At 41.8% G+C, this 20,609-nt stretch overlaps 1 protein-coding gene across 4 annotated transcripts in view; it reads left to right on the forward strand.

Moving 5' to 3' along the window:
- The window catches only part of RP1 (RP1 axonemal microtubule associated), a 542,476-nt gene that overhangs the window by 291,867 nt on the left and 230,000 nt on the right, over window positions 1-20,609 (forward strand). For all 4 annotated transcript variants that reach the window (XM_068237387.1, XM_068237386.1, XM_068237388.1 and 1 more), the window contains 3 exons: window positions 1,596-1,640; window positions 4,137-4,300; window positions 17,793-18,012. In XM_068237387.1, coding sequence (XP_068093488.1) covers window positions 1,596-1,640; window positions 4,137-4,300; window positions 17,793-18,012 — 429 coding nt within the window. The remainder of the gene's footprint in view (window positions 1-1,595; window positions 1,641-4,136; window positions 4,301-17,792; window positions 18,013-20,609) is intronic.

Below are 20,609 nucleotides of genomic sequence, written 5' to 3' on the forward strand. Positions count from 1 at the left end.
TTGAGTGCTGAGTTGTGCGGCCCTGCAGCTAGGCCTTAAAGCTGCAGTGGCCAATTTCAAGAAATATGGCCTAGTCTTAAAGAGAACCAGATATTAAGAAGCTAAAATATTTTATACATACCTGGGGCTTCCTCCAGCCCCATAAGCCTGGATTGCTCCCACGCCGCCGTCCTCCGCTTCCTGGATCTGCCGGTACCGGGTCCCGTACTTTTAACCAGTCGGCCAGTCGGCGGAAGCACGCGGCCAATTGTCCGCATCACAGAGGCTCCCGGCATACCATTACACGTGCGGCTGCATACTGCGCAGCCGCACGCGTAAGGATATGGAGGGAGCCCATGATCATGCGGACAATTGGCCGCGGCCGCCGGAAGTGACGGGACCCGGTACCAGCGGATCCAGGAAGCGGAGGATTGCGGCATGGGAGCGATCCAGGCTTATGGGGCTGGAGTAAGCCCCAGGTATGTATGAAATCTTTTTCTTAAGTCTCCTTCCTCTCTGGGTACCTTTAAGGGGGGTTTAACATTGCGGCCCTCAAGTGGTTAATTGAATAAAAGCTACTATAATAAAGTGACTATAATACATGAAATTAATCCAAAAAGGGATTCAGAGTATATATTCATTCAATTAACTTCAAAAAAATTAATGCTTACTGTGATTTGCCTTCTAAAAACCGAAGGTCTTTGAGATAATTCTGCTTTACTGCATTACCCACAATGCACCACTACTGAATATACAAATCAGGGGCGTAACTAGACTAAATAGGTCCCCTCCTGCAAAAATGATAGCATTGGGCCCCCTTAGTCCCCAAACCCCATGCGGGTCACTTGATCGGGAGCCGGCGAATAGCAGCAGGGAGTGTTCTGCTGTGAAGCAGCATCTGGAAGCAGGGAAAAAATGACACACTCTTGCACATGGTTTTTGTGAGTGAAGAGGGAGTTTTTTTGCTAATTGGCTGAACTTTCAGTTGGGGAGAGGGAGGAGGAGGGGTCCCCGAAGCCTCTGGGCTCCCTGCGATGGGAGGGGTCACAAGGGTGAGCGCTACGCCCATTATGCAAATGTAACTTTTACACTTAAAGAAAACATCAATAAGCTTAATGTTGCCTGGCTATCATAGATAGACCCCCATGATTCCAAAATATATATTTGGTGCATAAGAATAAATAAATGCATTCAGTTCACTTGGATGCCCAGTTTTGATGACCCAAGAATCTCCTAACATGTACATTTTCCTTTACTTAATCTGTGAAATCATAATCTCCTCCATTTCCTTTTTGGTAAAGTTGAAAAATAAACCATAAGTCTCCAATAGGCCCAGACCTGTCCGGTGTACCCATTTCTGATCACAGTACAGTATAAATATTCAGATTATTTTACATATCACACGTTTATATGCTCATTTGTGTGAAAATAGGATTAGAAGATCATATAGTTAAAAAAGGTATATTTTCTCTTCTTGTTTAGTATTTATCATTGTTTTCCTTTTTTGTTTTAATTCATACAGCAAGTTTTGTTGTTTACTTACAATTGATTTCAGTGAGTTTAAAAAATAAAAAAAGCAATGAAAATAATGTGCTTATTTTTGATTTATTTTATAGAAATAGAAACAACTTCGAAAGTGAAACAACATTCTAAAATCAATGGTAAGATTATTTCAAGGGATTGTATGACATGTTTACAGTTTTCATTTATTATATTCAACCTTAAAAATACTTCCTGTTGTAACAATTACAGAATCTTAAATACTGGCTATAAATATTTTACTAGTACCACAAGAAGCCAGTAGGTGACGATCCAAATGCTGCGAACTGAAAACAACCAGTTGTAAACACAACTACCAACTGTATTTCTTTGGAAGGGACCAAACCCTGTGTATTTAAAACCGTTTAATATGTACAAAATTTGACGTCCATCCTGAAAATTATTGTCTACATCATTTTGAAATGCATGTATAAGTAATGGTAGAAAGATTCTGTGTGATTTAAAACATGAGAATATGAGGATTGTTTAAAAATGTTAAAGCGGAATATAACCCTGCATTTCAACTTTGCTCTAAAACATTATTTACAGCATATTATATGCAACCAGCATTTTTTTTTTTACTAGACCAGCATTGGAAGGGTTACACACAGAGCTTTAAAGTTCCCTGGATAGAAATGCAGACACATCCGAAGTTTAGATAGTTACATTTAAGTAAACACAATTTAACAAGTGGTGAATGTTACACACTCTCTGGCTGTCCTCCAGCTCCTGCACAGTCAGAGAGTGTGAGTCACATTCCACACTTGTTACATTGTGTTTACTTAAATGTATCTATCTAAACTTCGGATGCGTCTGCATTTCTATCCACGGAACTTTAAAGCTCTGTGTGTAACCCTTCCAATGCTGGTCTAGTAGAAAAAAAAATGCTGGTTGCATATAATATGCTGTAAATAATGTTTCAGAGCAAAGTTGAAATGCAGGGTTATATTCCGCTTTAAGTTAACCGCACATTAAAAAATCACATCATTGGAGATCTTGATAAAAAAAATATGACCAACGATTATATACAAAATACTATCTACATCAGAAATGTGCAGTGGGCAAGTTTAAAACAAACATTGGTATAAAGAGTACATATTTAAACTTATTAATGATAATCAGTGTTGAAACATAACAAAGTACAATTAATGATGAGACAAAAATAACAAAGCGTAAAAAAGAAAAAAAAAAGAAAGAAAGAAAGAAAAAAAAAAAAGAAATAAGAGGATAGAATGAAAAAAATGGAAGTGGGAGAGAGGGGGTGGGGGGTGGGGGGGGGGGGGGTTCTGTGAGATGGGAGGAAGAGAAGGGAGATGATAGAGAAGGTGAATGGGAGAAAGGTGAAAAGGAAAGAAAGGGAGGTGGGAAAGATAACATAATTAAGAGGAAAGGACAGGAAGGAAGTGGGTATTTGAAAGGGAGAAGAAAGGAAGAGGATGAAAGCAGAAATATTACAACGCTTTACAATGCCATTAAACCTGTTAGAAATGGCCAATGCAAATAATTTAAATTTGATGATGGATTATGCTAATTTTTCTTGTGTGCATATTGACGCAGCCTGATAATGGACAAATTTAATTCCGCCTTCAAGGAAACATATACTGTATATATTGTTTTCGATATTTTCAGTCACTGGGTATATTACAATGTTTACTGATGTGTTTTATTAATAGATTGTTAACTATTATTTTTAGATTTCATCTCACTTTAAAAATGTTCTCACTTCCTATACCTTTCAGTCATGTTAATACTAAAGAGCATATTATAAAGCAGCATCTAAATACAGTCAGTCAGTTTAATTTTTAGCATAAAAAATGCTGGCAGCCTATTTAGATGGAATGAGAATTATAGTATAATAATAATAAAAATGTATCAATATTGTTTAGGTTCTGTTTACATAGCTTATTATCTACATTTAAACAAACAAATTCTGAACTTGGTTTGAGCATAAATCTTACAACAGAATCACCAACCATGAAAAGCATTCACGGTATTGGAATTATATCCCCATTAAATCAGGGTCCTAGATTAAAAAAAACATATTTAATATTTCAAGTGGGTAATGCCACCTAAAGGTTGATATATACAGTATTTCTTTTGTTGTGATGTCTTTAGGGGGTTGTAACAGGGATAGAGATTATTGTCTATATAGCCACTGATTAAATTTCATAATTAAGTTTTGATTCCAAGTTAAGTCAAGTCATATTCGTTGACTTTGATGAATAGTGTTAATTAAAGGTATTGTTTCTTTTAACCAGTCACAATGACTTCTTTCTTCTAATAAAGTGTTTCTATATGTTTGATATTATTGTAGTGTCAGGGAGTATTTAGATTGACACAGGAAATGAACTGTGGGTTCCAAAATCTGCTTCAAGCACAAGTTTAGGCATTAAGTCATTGTTTTGCTCAGACGCTTTTTGTCAAGAACTCCGCCCAGTTAATTCTCATGGCAGTCTCCCAGGAAAGCCACCACACGTCATCCCACCAAACCCCTATGTAAACAAGCCCTTAGAGAACCCCCCATGGCTGGAGTTCACCTAACAGTTGATCAACAACAAAAAGTTCTGTGTGGTACACTTATTAAACTTCTTATACATGTTCTGGTGTTCTCATTTCAGATGGAGAGTGGAAAATCACTGTGGCCACTGGTAATTTCCCCAATGCTGGCACTGACGCTACAGTGTTCCTTTATGTCTACGGGGAAGACTCGGACTCTGGCCCCATCATGTTGGGTTCGGGGAGTGATCAGTTGTTTAATGTGAACAGTGCTGATACATTCCAAGTAAGCAGCTACAATAGTGTTTGTTTTCTACACTGTAATGACTATATTTCCATAATCACGTTTTCAGTCTGGGTAATAACGAAATAATAATTATTTTTCATCATCAATTTAAAAATGGCACTAAGAGAAGCAAGATTAGCTCACTAGGATGGTATACGTATTTCGTGAATATGACTGATATTTTTACTCGGTGGTCATTGGTGGTCAAAAAAATGTAAATAATTCTGATTTGCATGCACATTTAAAGCAATGTATGCCTTTAGATTTTGGCCAATCAAATGCACTCTCTGATGGTTTTGATTTACATACAAATGCATTAAATTTGCCTGTAAGATAGAGTTATTTGAAGCTCTTTGACCATGCTTTCAGTCATCTGCTCCACTCAATAGTTCACAGAGTCTTCCTTCCTTAAAGGACAACTGAAGTGAAAGGGTGATATGGAGGCTGCCATATTTATTTCCTTTTAATTAATACCAGTTGCCTGGTTGCCCTGCTGATCAACTTGGCTGCAGTAGTGTCTGAATGACACCAGAAGCAAGCATGTAGCTAATCTTGTCAGATCTGACAATAATGTCAGAAACATCTAATCAGCTGCATGCTTGTTGAGGCTCTGTGGCTAAAAGTATTAACGGCAGAGGATCAGCAGGAAAGCCAGTCAACTGGTATTGCTTATAAGGAAATAAATATGGCAGCTTCTGTATACCTCTCTTTAAAAACATACTAAAACAATGGAGGAAATTGAGGATTTTGTGGAAATTACAAAAATTCCCTTTTTTGTTTGCTAATTTTGTGTACAAACAATAGATCCCTTGTTGTCTACCTTTAAATACCAACACACATTATTTATTTTTATTTGTAAAGTGGGCCATCCACATTTTTTAATGCTATCGTTTTATTTTCTCTCACAGACTCAGATCATTTAATTTGATTTCTTTGGTCTATAAAATGATCACATTTGGATAATAATTATATCATTTGATTGGTAATTTCTCAGATTTTGTTTTGGTCCTCAGTTTTGAATCGGATTTAATGACAGTATTATGTGTTAAGCATTAGTCCTATTTATTAAAGCAAAACAACAGTCACTACATTGTGTTTCCATACCAACAACAAACATACAGCATCGCAAAAGTTATATATTTTTTTTAAGATGAAACCTCATCCTTTAATTTCCCCTGGGCTGTGGTCACATGACTATGCCTACAGAAAGCTACTGACACAGGTGCATAGTGTGAGAGAACTTCAACAATTTATATGTTAATATCTGATTTATCTCCCAGAATACATCTGAAGCAGATGTTTCCTGTAGGCATAATCATGTGACACAGTCCATGGAAAATGAAAAAAAAGCTTAAAAACAAAAAATTATATAGCAGTGCAGTGTATTTTATATTACGGGGAGTACAGGCATTTATTTAAGACAGAGTTTGCAGTTCTGCATAATGAAAGGTACCATTGGCATGCCAGAGGTGCTCATGTTACCCTCTCGAGGACCGCAGTGCTAAACCCCCCTAGTGACCAGGCCATTTTTAGTAAAAGTGATTCCCCCCCCCCTTTTTCTCCCCACCAACAGAGCTTTCTGTTGGTGGGGTCTGATTGCTCCCCCATGTTTATTTTTGTTTACACAAATATTTGTATTATTGTTTTTTTAATAAAAAATTATGTCTCTTTAGATATTTTCCCTCCCTCCCTCCCTCCCCACAGCCGGCCAATCATGGCGATCGGCTGTCATAGGCTTCTCCCTATGAGAGCCGATCACTCTCCTGTGTCCCCAGTACAGCGCTGCTGCTGATCGCAGCGCTGTACATGTAAATAGATGGCGATCATGCCGTCTAACAGTTTCCCGAGTGGCAGGCAGGGCGGGGCTCCACCCCCCAAGCAGGAGATGGGCGCGCAGCCTGCGCGCGATCTCCTGCATTAGCTGGCCCCAGGATGTTAAGTCGATCGGCGTTAGGCGGTCCTGGGGCTGTTTAACATGAATAAAAGAGACATTTAACGCTGTAGCTAAACTCTAGCAAGTGAATTTGTGCTTTTAATGTTAGGAGTAATGGGGGTGGATAGTGTTAGGCATAAGTGGGGATGGTTATTGTTAGGAGTAGGTGGGGGTGGTATTGCTAGGCATGAATAGGGAAGGGTACATGTGAGAATAAGGGTACAGATGGTGATAGTAGAAATTCTGTATAATTACCAATATTCTAATAAATGCCAACATAAATGCCAGAGGGATTTACAGCCATAAAATCAACTTCCTATTACCCACTGTTTAATATGTATTCTACATCCTCACCCTGCATTGCATACATTCCAATATAATCATTCATAAATGAGTCTGCTGTAATCAATCTTATCTTAGTCAGCCGCCTGGCTCTTGTACATTGCCAGGGAGAGGGAAGTGTGTTATCTTCCCTTCTTCCCCTTCCACATTCCGGCTCCTTGCTGATTGGCTGAGGGCAGTTCGGTGTGACATTAGGCTGAGAAGGGAAACAGAAGATAAATCACTTCAACCCTCTGCAGAAGCTGCTGAAATCTATGTTCTGCTCAAATGTGTTTACAAAGCAAACTAGATATAACAGTGCAGTTCTGCCTACACCATTTCAGGCAGAGGAGACAAAAAAAAGAATAAGGGAGGAAATGACATCAGGATTGGCTTCAGTCAGAGGCAGTAAAGATGGAAAATGCCTGGAAGTTTTCTCTTTTTTTTACTATATAAAATTCACTGGAATCAAAATTTGGACAGTACAATACATATGTTATGTAAGTAGAACAAGTATTTATCTACTTATATATGTGTTTTTTTTCCTGGGATAGTATGGCTGCCTATGCCTTAAGGCTAGTATCAGGGATGGATTTACCATAAGGCACTGTAGGCACGTGCCTACAGGCATCTGATGGTGGACAAGCGGCTCACTGCCCTCCCCTAGTGCCTCTAATAACTAATACTTGGAGGCACCTCTAGCTACTTAATACCAAAGATAGCTCTGACTACCTAGTATTAAAGTGAACCTTAAGTGAGAAAAAAAAATTGAGTTTTACTCACCTGGGGCTTACCTCAGCCCCCTGCAGCTGTCCGATGCCCACGACGAGTCGCTCTGATGCTCCGGGTCCCGCTGGCGGCCACTTCCGGTTTCGCCGTCAGGACCCGTCAGGCTGGGGCACGCGGCTGATTCTACGTGTTCCCAGCCTAAATAGCACCCCTATGCGGCCATATGTCCGCATAGGGGTGCCTATGCGGACATATGGCCGCATAGGGGTGCTATTTAGGCTGGGAACACGTAGAATCAGCCGCGTGCCCCAGCCTGACGGGTCCTGACGGCGAAACCGGAAGTGGCCGCCAGCGGGACCCGGAGCATCAGAGCGACTCGTCGTGGGCATCGGACAGCTGCAGGGGGCTGAGGTAAGCCCCAGGTGAGTAAAACTCAATTTTTTTTCCTCACTTAAGTGCCTCTTTAAGGGCACCTGTAGCTACCTAAGACAGGCCAAGGGAGAAGTGACAGCTGGGCCAGCCAGCACGCTTGCGGTGCGGTTCGCTGGGGTTTGTGGGTTCATGGAGGGCGAACTCTAGGGTGCCATGACATCTGTGCCTATAATCTCCTGCGATGTAAATCTGGGCCTGGCTAGTATTGTTTTGTCCTGAAAATCATTGCAGCCAATTACATTTGACTTTTTTGTGTTTGGACTTCATGCTTTAAGAGAAACTCCGACCAAGAATTTAACTTTATCCCAATCAGTAGCTGATACCCCCTTTTACATGACAAATCTATTGCATTTCACAAACAGACCATCAGGGGGTGCTGTATGACTGATATTGTGGTGAAAACCCTCCCACAAGAAGGTCTGAGTACGCGGTACTCTGGGCAAACTGCCACAATGTAACAATGTTCACAGACAGGAAATGGCTGTTTACAGCTGTCTCTAACAGCCAAAACAGCTAACAGCAGCTACATAACCTGCCCACAGTAACAATGTCACCATGTAATACATGTCAGAATGTGAATCTGGGAGAGGAAAGATTTTACAATGAGCAAACACTGACTAAATCATTTATACATAATTATTGTAAAAATGAAGCACTTTTATTATTACATTACTTTCACTGGAGTTCCTCTTTAAAATTGCTCCTTAATTTAGCAAAATCGCTTGCTGACATAGAGAAAAAAACCTTAAAAAACTGAGCACAAACATAAATATAATCCTATATCTCCTGGCATGACAACAAACATAAATATAATCCTATATCTCCTGGCATGACAACCTTTCTAATTCTGGATAAGGCACACTGGTTTCACAGCGCAAGGGTTAGTGTGTCCTAATTCCTCTCCATTTTCTTTTTCTTCTTTCCTGCTACCTTTTCTATATATTCTCTTCTATAACCTTTTGATCTAGGTAATCAGTTGATTTGTTATGGTGCACTGGGTCGGTCACGGTTTCTGCCGCTCAATATATATATACTCACCTCTCCAGGTTGCCGGACTGTAGCCCCCTTGGTCCAAATGTTGGTCATTCATATATGGTGTCCTGGGATGTATGATCCCACTGGGCTCCTGGGTCACCACAGCCCCTAAATTCCCCTTATGGACCTAGCGGCAACTCTCACTCACATTATATACCTTTCGCCGAGAGCGAGGAATTTGTTCCTCTCTACCCGACAACCCACAGTCCGTTTGGGCAATAGACAGTCCATGACCGACTCCAGCTCCTCCATTCATACAAGATGGCCATATATACCCTAATCTCAAACAGCGCTGGCTTGCTGTAACTTCATGTGTTTATTGTTATATACGTGCCCACACAAGAATGTACCTAATAGTTATGTTACTGTATGCTCTGTTTTATAACTCTATATCTCAAAAATAAAGAATTAAAAAAAAAAAAACTGAGCACAACTTGGATATCAAAGTCAATAAATAAGATCACCACAGAATTAACGTTAAAATATGTACATGACAGTCTGTCAGCAGAATGACCTTTGGTTATCTATGATTGTAATAACGTGTTCACATTCATTTAAAGTGAGCGGTTATCATGCTGACATCTGGACGTAGTTTTCCTTCTCTAAAATCCTTCCCAGTGTCTCATCCATGTATTTGTTTTCACCTTGGGCCACAGTGTAATATCTTGCCAGATAATGTACTGGAATTCAACCAGCAACTGTTAGAATTGAGATCAGTTTTAGCACATAGCCTGAAATGAGATCTTTCAGAAAAAGTAATTGGGAAGACTGACTTCATTACTGTATGGTGTGATGTTTGTGTGAGTGGCCTGAGCTATGGCTGCCAGTGCAGTCACTCAGGATGCCATCCCCTCAGGAGATCTTCTGTTTGCTTTCTCATCCCTGTCTCCATCATTGCTCATCACATTTGATCCATTGCTTGCATAAGGAATACTGACATACCGAAAACCCCAAATTCAGGATTTCAAATTACTAACTGTGTGATCTCAGAGGAACATCTACATATTTAGTATGGCTATTTTTTGCGTTCATTTCTGTCTGGTAAATAGTAAAATAATGACTTGATGATTGAAGAGTGATGGGACAGCAGTGCTGCTTATGAGCAACCTCATCACCCTATCTGTACAACTGGCCACAGTTTACCAGCCTCAGCTGTTGCCACCACCCCCATGAACTAGAATGTCTCCAGGAAGTAAAAATGTGTACACTCACTCATCACATGTCTCATAGACAGGACTGCATTTCTGCAGCATTTCTTATTTAGACCCAGGTATTTTGGTGGAATTTGAGTAGGGAGACTGAGGGCAGCACACAGGCCCAGAAAGAGAACTATGCTGTCTATTGCAGCAATAGGGGTTGCAGCTGTTGTGACTGCATCAGGGCCCCTGGCCATGGGGCCCTCTTCCACCTACTACCATAGCTCTTAATTGGTGCTATAGTGGTAATGATCACCTCTATGTATGCTATGAATAGTTTAACAACACATTCCTTTTCCTCTGCTTACACCTCTCTCACACACTGGCTGTTCTTGGAAAGCTGATTTTCATGGTTTTTATCATGCAATACGATGCTGTAAAGAAGGGGGAGGGGTTTATGGAGATCTTTAACTGCACCATGTTTGCGTACTGAACAGGTGTCGTTAATCTGAACACACTTTGGTGAACTGTTGTCTACCTGGTAATTGAAAAAGTTTTCTCCTCTCGGGTATGCAGTTCCTCTCACAAAATTTAAAAGACAAGGACTGGTGCTCTTTGAAAGAAATAAACCTAGTATTTTTAAAATAATTGGGTTTTCTTTTACTTGTTCATTTTATATTATTATTATTATTATTTTATTGTATTTGTAAAGCACCAACATATTATAATACAAAGGAAGACAAAGGACAAAGGCTATACAACATAGGACAAAGTTATGTCATGTGATTCTGGGCTGGTTAGCTGCCCAATGCAGGTACTGAAAAAAAATCAGGAGCATCTCAGCAAGTACCGGTACTTTAAAACTTCATTTCAAATTTGGGTCATGTCTTCTTTGGCTTGTCCCGATTACAATGATACTATACATGCCATTTCATCAGTAGTTGGGCATGTGGGGTACCATTATTGCCAGTCTGTGTGTATGTAGTGACTGCATGCGATCGTTATGGCGCAAAGTTTGTGAACCCCAATGCTGTACAGACATTGCTAGGCAACAGCATAGCAATGCATCTGTACAGCGTTGAGTTCTCAATCCATCGTCCTACTGATCGCATCCGATCACTACGGGCAGCAGCCATTACCGGTGTCTATGAATTTTAAGGCGAATTATAAGTAGAGATGGCCCGAACGGTTCGACCGTGAACTTATTTGCGCAAACTTCGGTGGTTCGCGTTCGCAGTGAACCGCGAACTTTATGGCGCTTCAACCCGCCCCCTGTACTACATCATTAGGGTCAACTTTGACCCTCTACATCACAGTCAGCAGGCATAGGGTAGCCAATCAAGCTACATTCTGTCCTGGAGCCCCCCTTATAAAAGGCAGGCAGCGTCAGGCATTTCACTCACTCGTGTGGCTGCAGTAATTAGAGAAGGGATAGGTGCTGCAGAGACATTAGGGAAAGCTTAGTTAGGCTTGTTAGGTTGCTCTTTCTTGCTGATCCTTATTGCTAAAAAGCACTCCTCATCCTCAACAGCCCTTTTGAGAGCTAATGTTGTTCTTGTGATCTATTTTTCTTTTGTGTGTGTCCCACAGACACTTGTGTTGCATATACAGCCCTGTCAGTCAGTCTTGACCTTGGCCCCTTGGTAATTCCTACTGTGTCACTGCCAGGCCCAGCACATTCAGTGACTACCTGTGTTGGTGACAGCTGTACATTTGTAATGCAGGCTCTACATTTCTGTGGAAACGCATGACTCAATAAAGGAGCGTTAATTATTTGAAAACAGTGTGCTGACATATTTGACTATTGTTTCAATTGAGACATTGCCTATGTCCCAGTGTCAAGCACCCGACTATATCCAGATGGTGTGCCTTCCATAACCCTTTCATCTCCACCTACCTACGTGACTGCACGCAGTGTCACTGTACCTGTTCGGTACCTGTGTGTGTGTGACAGCTGTACATTTGTAATACCCATCACTGCATATACCTACCTGTTGTTCACAGTGCACCCACCTACCTACGTGAGCGCACGCAGTGTCACTGTACCTGTCCGGTACCTGTGTGCATGTGACAGGTGCACATTTGTAATACCCATCACTGCATATACCTACCTGTTGTTCACAGTGCACCCACCTACCTGCGTGAGCACACGCAGTGTCACTATACCTGTCTGGTACCTGTGTGCGCGTGACAGGTGCACATTTGTAATACCCATCACTGCATATACCTACCAGTTGTTCACAGTGCACCCACCTACCTACGTGTGCGCATGCAGTGTCACTGCACCTGTTCACGGTACCTGTGTGTGTGACAGCTGCAAATTTGTAATACCAGTCATTGCATAATTGTTCACAGTACCTGTGTGACCGCACGCTGTGTAATATACCACTCCGTGCATACCTGTCAACTGCACCTGTGTGACCGCTGCACATTGTATTGTAATACCAGTCACTGCATACCTTTCACTGCACCTGTGTGACTGCACATTGTATTAGTCAAGTCAGTGCATACCTTTCACTTCATCCCCCCGATATCGCAAAACAGGTAAAGGCAGAGGCAGGGGCAGACCCAGGGGCAGGCCACCCAGCAGGTCTGTTCGAGGTCGTGATTTTGCGCAGCCCTGGCTCAAAGTACAGTGCACAGAAGAAGGCACATCCCATCAACTCCCAAGATTGTCAGGACGTGGTTGACTATTTAACACAGAACACCTCATCTTCCGCAGCCACTAGCGCTACTACTAGCACCACATCCGCTGCATTTGACACTTCACAGGAATTATTTGGTGGAGAATTAACTGATTCACAGCCATTATTGTTACAACAAGATGAAGGCGCTAAGCAAGTTACATCACCTCATATGTCTGAGTTAGGCGACACTATGGACGTAACGTGTGAGGAGGAGGAGGATGAAGTACCTGCTGTTGGTGCAGTTTATGAGGTGTCTGAGGCAAGCGAAGCTGGGGAGGATGATTATGATGATACGGATCCCACGTGGGTTCCTAAGAGACAAGATGACCAAGGGGACAGTTCAGAGGGGGAGTCAGAGAGGAGTAAGAGGAGACGAGTTGCTGAAAGAAGCAGGGGGAGCTTGTCTTCAGAAACAGCTGGTGGCAGTGTCCGGCACCATGTATCGCCACCTATGGACAGCCAGCCAACATGCCTTTCAACGTCAGCTGCTGAGGCCACCATAGTGGTAGTCAAAGATTAAAACAAACATTTAGGACTGGGTCCACCCAGAGCGTTTTTTGAGCGTTTAGGGATCGCTTTCAATTGCTAGCACTAGCGCTCTGCCAATGTAAATGGATGAGACAGATTCCATTACAGCGATTGCGATTAGTCTAACCGCAATCACAGGACATGCAGCATTTTGGGAGGGGTTTTATTCTAATTCATTGTATATGGGCAGGGAAATCACTCCCAAAATCACTTGCAAAGTGCTACCACAAATCACTAGTGATTGCTATAGTGCTGTGCACTTTCTAGTGAGTCCCAGGCCTTATAGAACACTGCATATCCATAGATAGATAGGTAGGTAAGTAAGTACATTGATGGATAGATAGATAGATAGATAGATAGATAGATAGATAGATAGATAGATAGATAGATAGATAGATAGATAGTGTTCTAAGGCTTTATCCTATAAGATTACTTATTCATATATATGGAATCTCACTACACACTGATATAATCTTCTTTAAAGCTTGGTAGTGAGATATATGTGCAATCCCTGAAATCATACTAAATCCTCAATAAAGTGAATAATATGCCTGAGACGTGTCATGAGAAGTAATTCAGAAGATTTAAATGAATGTTATAGTTTGACGTGTATTTGTGAATGTATCCCAGTAATGTTGTCTCTTATTAGCTATTTATTTTGGAGCTGCATATTCACATTAGTTACTCAAAAAATGACTTCTACTGCATTTAAAAATAGCATCACTTACAGTATCCAACAGTTCTTTTGATGCAAAAAAAAAACCATTAAAACAGCAGCAATTATTTTTCGGACTATAAGACGCTCCGGACTATAGGACGCACCTAAGTTTAGAGGGCAAAAATCTGGAAAAAAAATATATATACTACACTGTGGTGCGTCCATGGCCCAGGAGTAGCTTATGGACCTTTCCTCTCCCCAATATGTCTTTAAGATAGACAGCCAAGCTACACTAACTCCTGCTGCCCCCTTCAAACTATACTACACTTTACTAACCCCTGCTCCCCCCCCCCCCCCCCAGCTGAACTTCACTATACTACACAATCCTCTGCCTCCTCTTCCTCCCTCCCTCCCTCCCAGCTTCATTGCACTACATTACACAATACCCATCCCCACCTGCTACACAAATTAATCAATACAAATACATTTTTAGGATATCTCACCAGTCTGGGTGACAGTAGCTGGTTCTAGTCTGGGTGTCCATGATTCTGAGGTGCACAGTGGGTGGTGGCAGCAGCAGCAGCGTGATCCAGTGTTTACAGCATTGGAGCAGCCGCTGTAATGTCCTGCAATGCTGGCCCTTTGATCCTCCTCCTCCATTATGTCAGACATCAGCCCCCATCCCTATTCACAACGGCCCTTTTATCCTCCTCCTCCATTGTGCTCCTACATTGTCCGATTAGCGCTATTCACAGCGCTTTAAATCGACATTAGCAGCCAATGTAATTGCCTGCAATGCTGGCACGTTGATCCTTTGTTTAGTGCCCGGTAATCAGCGTGATATTAGCCCACAAGTAAATACAGCCGCGATAGCAGCAGAGTCCTCTGAGGCTTCCGTACAGCCTTGTTTACTGTTTTTCTTATGACACGTGCGTGTCAGGTCATGGGGCGACGCAAGTAAACAAGGCTGTACGGAAGCCTCAGAGGACTCTGCCGCTATCACGGCTGTATTTACTTGTGGGCTGAGATCACGCTGAATACTGGGCACTAAACAAAGGATCAAAGGGCCAGCATTGCGGGCAATGACAGTGGCTGCTAATGTCGCTTTGAATCGCTGTGAATAGCGCTAATCAGACAATGGAGGAGGACAATGGAGGAGGAGGATCAAAGGGCCTTTGTGAATAGCACTAGGGGCTGATGTGAAACATAATGGAGGAGGAGGATCAAAGGGTCAGCATTGCAGGACATTACACCGGCTGCTCCAATGCACCAGGATGGGTAAGATTGCTACATTCGGACTATAAGACGCAGTCACTTTTTCTCCCCTCTTTTGGGGGAGAAAAAGTGCGTCTTATAGTCCGAAAAATACGGTATATAGATTCTTATAAAGCACCAACATGTTGCAAATTAAACATTTACAGACTGTACATAACAGCACAAGCTATAGCACAAAAGGAGAAGGAGAGGTGAATTATGCCCAATACTCCCGATATGCTAAAGCTGGACTTACCCTATATATACAGTGGGTTGCAAAAGTATTCGGACCCCTTGAAGTTTTCCACATTTTGTCATATTACTGCTACAAACAATCAATTTTATTGGAATTCCACGTGAAAGACCAATACAAAGTGGTGTACACGTGAGAAGTGGATCGAAAATCATACATAATTTCAAACATTTTTTACAAATAAATAACTGCAAAGTGGGGTGTGCGTAATTATTCTGCCCCCTGAGTCAATACTTTGTAGAACCACCTTTCGCTGCAATTACAGCTGCCAGTCTTTTAGGGTATGTCTCTACCAGCTTTGCACATCTAGAGACTGAAATCCTTGCCCATTCTTCATTGCAAAACAGCTCCAGCTCAGTCAGATTAGATGGACAGCGTTTGTGAACAGAAGTTTTCAGATCTTGCCACAGATTCTCGATTGGATTTAGATCTGGACTTTGACTGGGCCATTCTAACGCATAGATATGTTTTGTTTTAAACCATTCCATTGTTGCCCTGGCTTTATGTTTAGGGTCATTGTCCTGCTGGAAGGTGAACCTCCGCCCCAGTCACAAGTCTTTTGCAGTCTCCAAGAGGTCTTCTTCCAAGTTTGCCCTGTATTTGGCTCCATCCATCTTTCCATCAACTCTGACCAGCTTCCCTGTCCCTGCTGAAGAGATGCACCCCCCGAGCATGATGCTGCCACCACCATATTTGACAGTGGGGATGATGTGTTCAGAGTGATGTGCAGTGTTAGTTTTCTGCCACACATAGCGTTTTGCATTTTGGCCAAAAAGTTCCATTTTGATCTCATCTGACCAGAGCACCTTCTTCCACATGGTTGCTGTGTCCCCCACATGGCTTATGGCAAACTGCAAACAGGACTTCTTATGCTTTCTGTTAACAATGCCTTTCTTCTTGCCACACTTCCATAAAGGCCAACTTTGTACAGTGCATGACTAATAGTTGTCCTATGGACAGAGTCTCCCACTTGAGCTGTAGATCTCTGCAGCTAGTCCAGAGTCACCATGGGCCTCTTGACTGCATTTCTGATCAGCGCTCTCCTTGTTCGGCCCGTGAGTTTAGGTGGATGGCCTTGTCTTGGTAGGTTTACAGTTGTGCCATACTCCTTCCATTTCTGAATGATCGCTTGAACAGTGCTCCTTGGGATGTTCAAGGCTTTGGAAATCTTTTTGTAGCCTAAGCCTGCTTTAAATTTCTCAATAACTTGATCCCTGACCTGTCTTGTGTGTTCTTTGGGCTTCACGGTGTTGTTGCTCCCAATATTCTCTTAGACAACCTCTGAGGCCCTTACAGAGCAGCTGTATTTGTACTGACATTAGATTACACACAGGTGCACTCTATTTAGCCATTAACACTCATCAGGCAATGTCTATAGGCAACTGACTGCACTCAGACCAAAGGGGGCTGAATAATTATGCACACACCACTTTGCAGTTATTTATTTGTAAAAAATGTTTGGGATCATGTATGATTTTCGTTACACTTCTCATGTGTACACCACTTTGTGTTGGTCTTTCATGTGGAATTCCAATAAAATTGATCCATGTTTGTTTGCAGTAATGTGACAAAATGTGGAAAACTTCAAGGGGGCCGAATACTTTTGCAACCCACTGTATATATTTATTAAATCAGGAAAATATCTCCCTAATATGGATCCTTTTTTCTGGGCTATCATATTGTCACTACTCAATATTAAATCAAACTGAAGCAGGAATATCACCCAGTATTGTTCTTATAGATGCCATCACCATCTTTGTAGTGCTTAAAGCAAACCTAAACTGAAAAAAACTTATGAAATAATGAATTGTTTGTATAGCAGGGATAATGAATAGAACATTAGCAGCAAAGAGTCTCACATTTTATTTTCAGTGATTTAGTGTTTTTTTTTTTTATAACATTGCATTATTCTGTCATGTTTTCAGTTTAGAAACCACACCCTGTCTTTTAAGCTATAAAACAAAACAGAAATAATGACCCTTTGAACTTTCCTGCAGTGAAACCTTTTAACTCTTCCTGTACTGGAAAACAATATGACACTCTTTGCTTTGCTTCTAATGTTCTATTTCTTAGCTGTACTACACATGTAATTCATAATCTCATAAGTTTATTTTCATGTCAGTACAAAATGATGCAGTTATCGATCATAAACAGTTCCCACCAATACTGCTATGATTGGTAATGATAACAACATCCTTTCCCAGTTAGTGTTCAATGAAGATATTATTTAAAAATTGATTGAGAACTTTGATTTCTGTATATTTTTTTAATTCATTTTTTTTCAATGGAAATTAATCAATTAAATATATTGAATAGTCTACAGGCAGCTTTAGAGCTCCAATAGTCTACATATTACTAGAGGTGAGCCATCTTTACCACATAGTGGACCAATTAATCTGCTAGGCTGTTACCAACCTGACCAAAGTTTTTTTGCTGTTTTTTTCCTTCTTTTTAATTATAATATCGATGCTGTATTATGGCATTTATTCTATTTTCAAGAACAATGTTTTTCTTTTACCTCTTCAGGTAAATTTGAAAGATTTGCACAAACCCTATAAAATACGCATTGGGCATGATAACTCAGGAGACAGTCCGGAGTGGTATCTGGAGGAGATAAGGCTGCAGAACCTCTCATCAGACCTGGAACTACACCTGCCTGTGAATCGCTGGCTTGGAGAGGAACAAGATGATGGAGACACGTGGAGGGAATTGGCCCTGGCAGAAGATGGAGACAATCCTTTGCCATGTATGTATTCTCTGCAATAAAACTGCTGAAGCATATATGGATATCATTGTATGTAAATCATATTTTACCACCCATATTGTAAATTGTGGCAAAACTAGAGATGAGCGTAATGACCTAATTACGATTTTGCGAAATTTCGCGTAATTAGTGTAATTACGATTATGGCCGTAAGTACATAATCGTAATGAAGAAGGATTTCGCGAAATTTCGCGGAAGCGTAATTTTCACGTAATTTTCGCATTACAGTCGTATCATGCCGTAATTTTGCATTAAACGCTACCGTAATTTCGCGTTAAACCGTAATGCTCCGTATAATATAAAAAAGCCGCCGACTTTAAGGGTTAATAGCAAAGCCCCCTTAAATGCTAAGAGCCTCAAATTTGGAGAATATATTAAGGAGATCAGGAGGAATAAGAGGAAAAATTTTTTTTTCAAAAAGACCTTATAGTTTTTGAGAAAATCGATGTTAAAGTTTCAAAGGAAAAATGTAAACATTTAAAAACCCGCCGACTTTAACGGTTAATAGCAAAGCCTGCTTAAAGTTTAGGAACACCAAATTCCCAGGGTATATTAAGGGGATCAGTGGGAATAAGAGGAAAATTTTTTTTTTCAAAAAGACCTTATAGTTTTTGAGAAAATCGATGTTAAAGTTTCAAAGGAAAAATGTAAACATTTAAAAACCCGCCGACTTTAACGGTTAATAGCAAAGCCTGCTTAAAGTTTAGGAACACCAAATTCCCAGGGTATATTAAGGGGATCAGTGGGAATAAGAGGAAAAAATTTTTTTTCAAAAAGACCTTATAGTTTTTGAGAAAATCGATTTTTAAGTTTCAAGGGCGAAAATGTCTTTTAAATGCGGAAAATGTCATTTTTTTTTGCACAGGTAACAATAGTGTATTATTTTCATAGATTCCCCCAAGTGGGAAGAGTTTTACTTACTTCGTTCTGAGTGTGGGAAATATAAAAAAAAAACGACGTGGGGTCCCCCCTCCCAGACCTCTTTAACCCCTTGTCCCCCATGCAGGCTGGGATAGCCAGAATGCGGAGCACCGGCCGCGTGGGGCTCCACACCCTGACTATACCAGCCCGCATGGTCCATGGATTGGGGGGTCTCGGAAGGGGAGGGGCAGCCAAGCTTTCCCCTCCCCCTCCGAGCCCTTGTCCAATCCAAGGACAAGGGGCTCTTCTCCACCTCCGATGGGCGGTGGAGGTGGAGGCCGCGATTTCCTGGGTGGGGGGTTCATGGTGGAATCTGGGAGTCCCCTTTAAAAAGGGGTCCCCCAGATGCCCACCCCCCTCCCAGGAGAAATGAGTATAGAGGTACTTGTAGTACCCCTTACCCATTTCCTTTAAGAGTTAAAAGTAAATAAACACACAAACACATAGAAAAAGTATTTTAATTGAACAAAAAACATAACCACGAAAAAAGTCCTTTAATATTCTTAATTAACCATTAATACTTACCTGTCCCTTTAAATAAATGATCCCACGCAATATCCTCGGAAATGTTCTATCAGTTACAATGTAACAAAGTTATTACACTATAACAACTTTGTTACATTGTAACTACGCCGCACCCGACGTCACTCACCGCCGCCGCCGCCGCCGCGTCTGCGCTGCAGGACCCGACAGAGCTCTGAGCTATAGCTCAGAGCTCTCGAAAGCATCTTTGTATTTGGGCTCCAAGGAGCCCCATTGGTCCTTAGCAGACCAATGGGGTTCCTTCTGATTTGAAGGAACCCCATTGGTCTGCTAAGGACCAATGGGGCTCCTTGGAGCCCAAATACAAAGATGCTTCTCAGAGCTCTGAGCTATATAGCTCAGAGCTCTGTCGGGTCCGTGCAGGACGCTAAGTCCCCGCCGGCTCCGCTGCCCTCCCCGCCTCTCCCACATGTCACCCACATGTCACCCACATGTGGGTGACATGTGGGTGACAGATGTGGGCGGGGTGGACAGCGGGAGCTGCGGGGACTTAGCGTCCTGCACGGACGCGTATGCGGCGGCTGAGTGGCGAGTGGCGTCGGGTGCGGCGTAGTTACAATGTAACAAAGTTGTTACATAATAACTTTGTTACATTGTAACTGATAGAACATTTCCGAGGATATTGCGTGGGATCATTTATTTAAAGGGACAGGTAAGTATTAATGGTTAATTAAGAATATTAAAGGACTTTTTTCGTGGTTATGTTTTTTGTTCAATTAAAATACTTTTTCTATGTGTTTGTGTGTTTATTTACTTTTAACTCTTAAAGGAAATGGGTAAGGGGTACTACAAGTACCTCTATACTCATTTCTCCTGGGAGGGGGGTGGGCATCTGGGGGACCCCTTTTTAAAGGGGACTCCCAGATTCCACCATGAACCCCCCACCCAGGAAATCGCGGCCTCCACCTCCACCGCCCATCGGAGGTGGAGAAGAGCCCCTTGTCCTTGGATTGGACAAGGGCTCGGAGGGGGAGGGGAAAGCTTGGCTGCCCCTCCCCTTCCGAGACCCCCCAATCCATGGACCATGCGGGCTGGTATAGTCAGGGTGCGGAGCCCCACGCGGCCGGTGCTCCGCATTCTGGCTATCCCAGCCTGCATGGGGGACAAGGGGTTAA

This window comes from Hyperolius riggenbachi, chromosome 5 (assembly GCF_040937935.1).
Source record: "Hyperolius riggenbachi isolate aHypRig1 chromosome 5, aHypRig1.pri, whole genome shotgun sequence".
In the NCBI taxonomy this organism is placed as follows: domain Eukaryota; kingdom Metazoa; phylum Chordata; class Amphibia; order Anura; family Hyperoliidae; genus Hyperolius; species Hyperolius riggenbachi.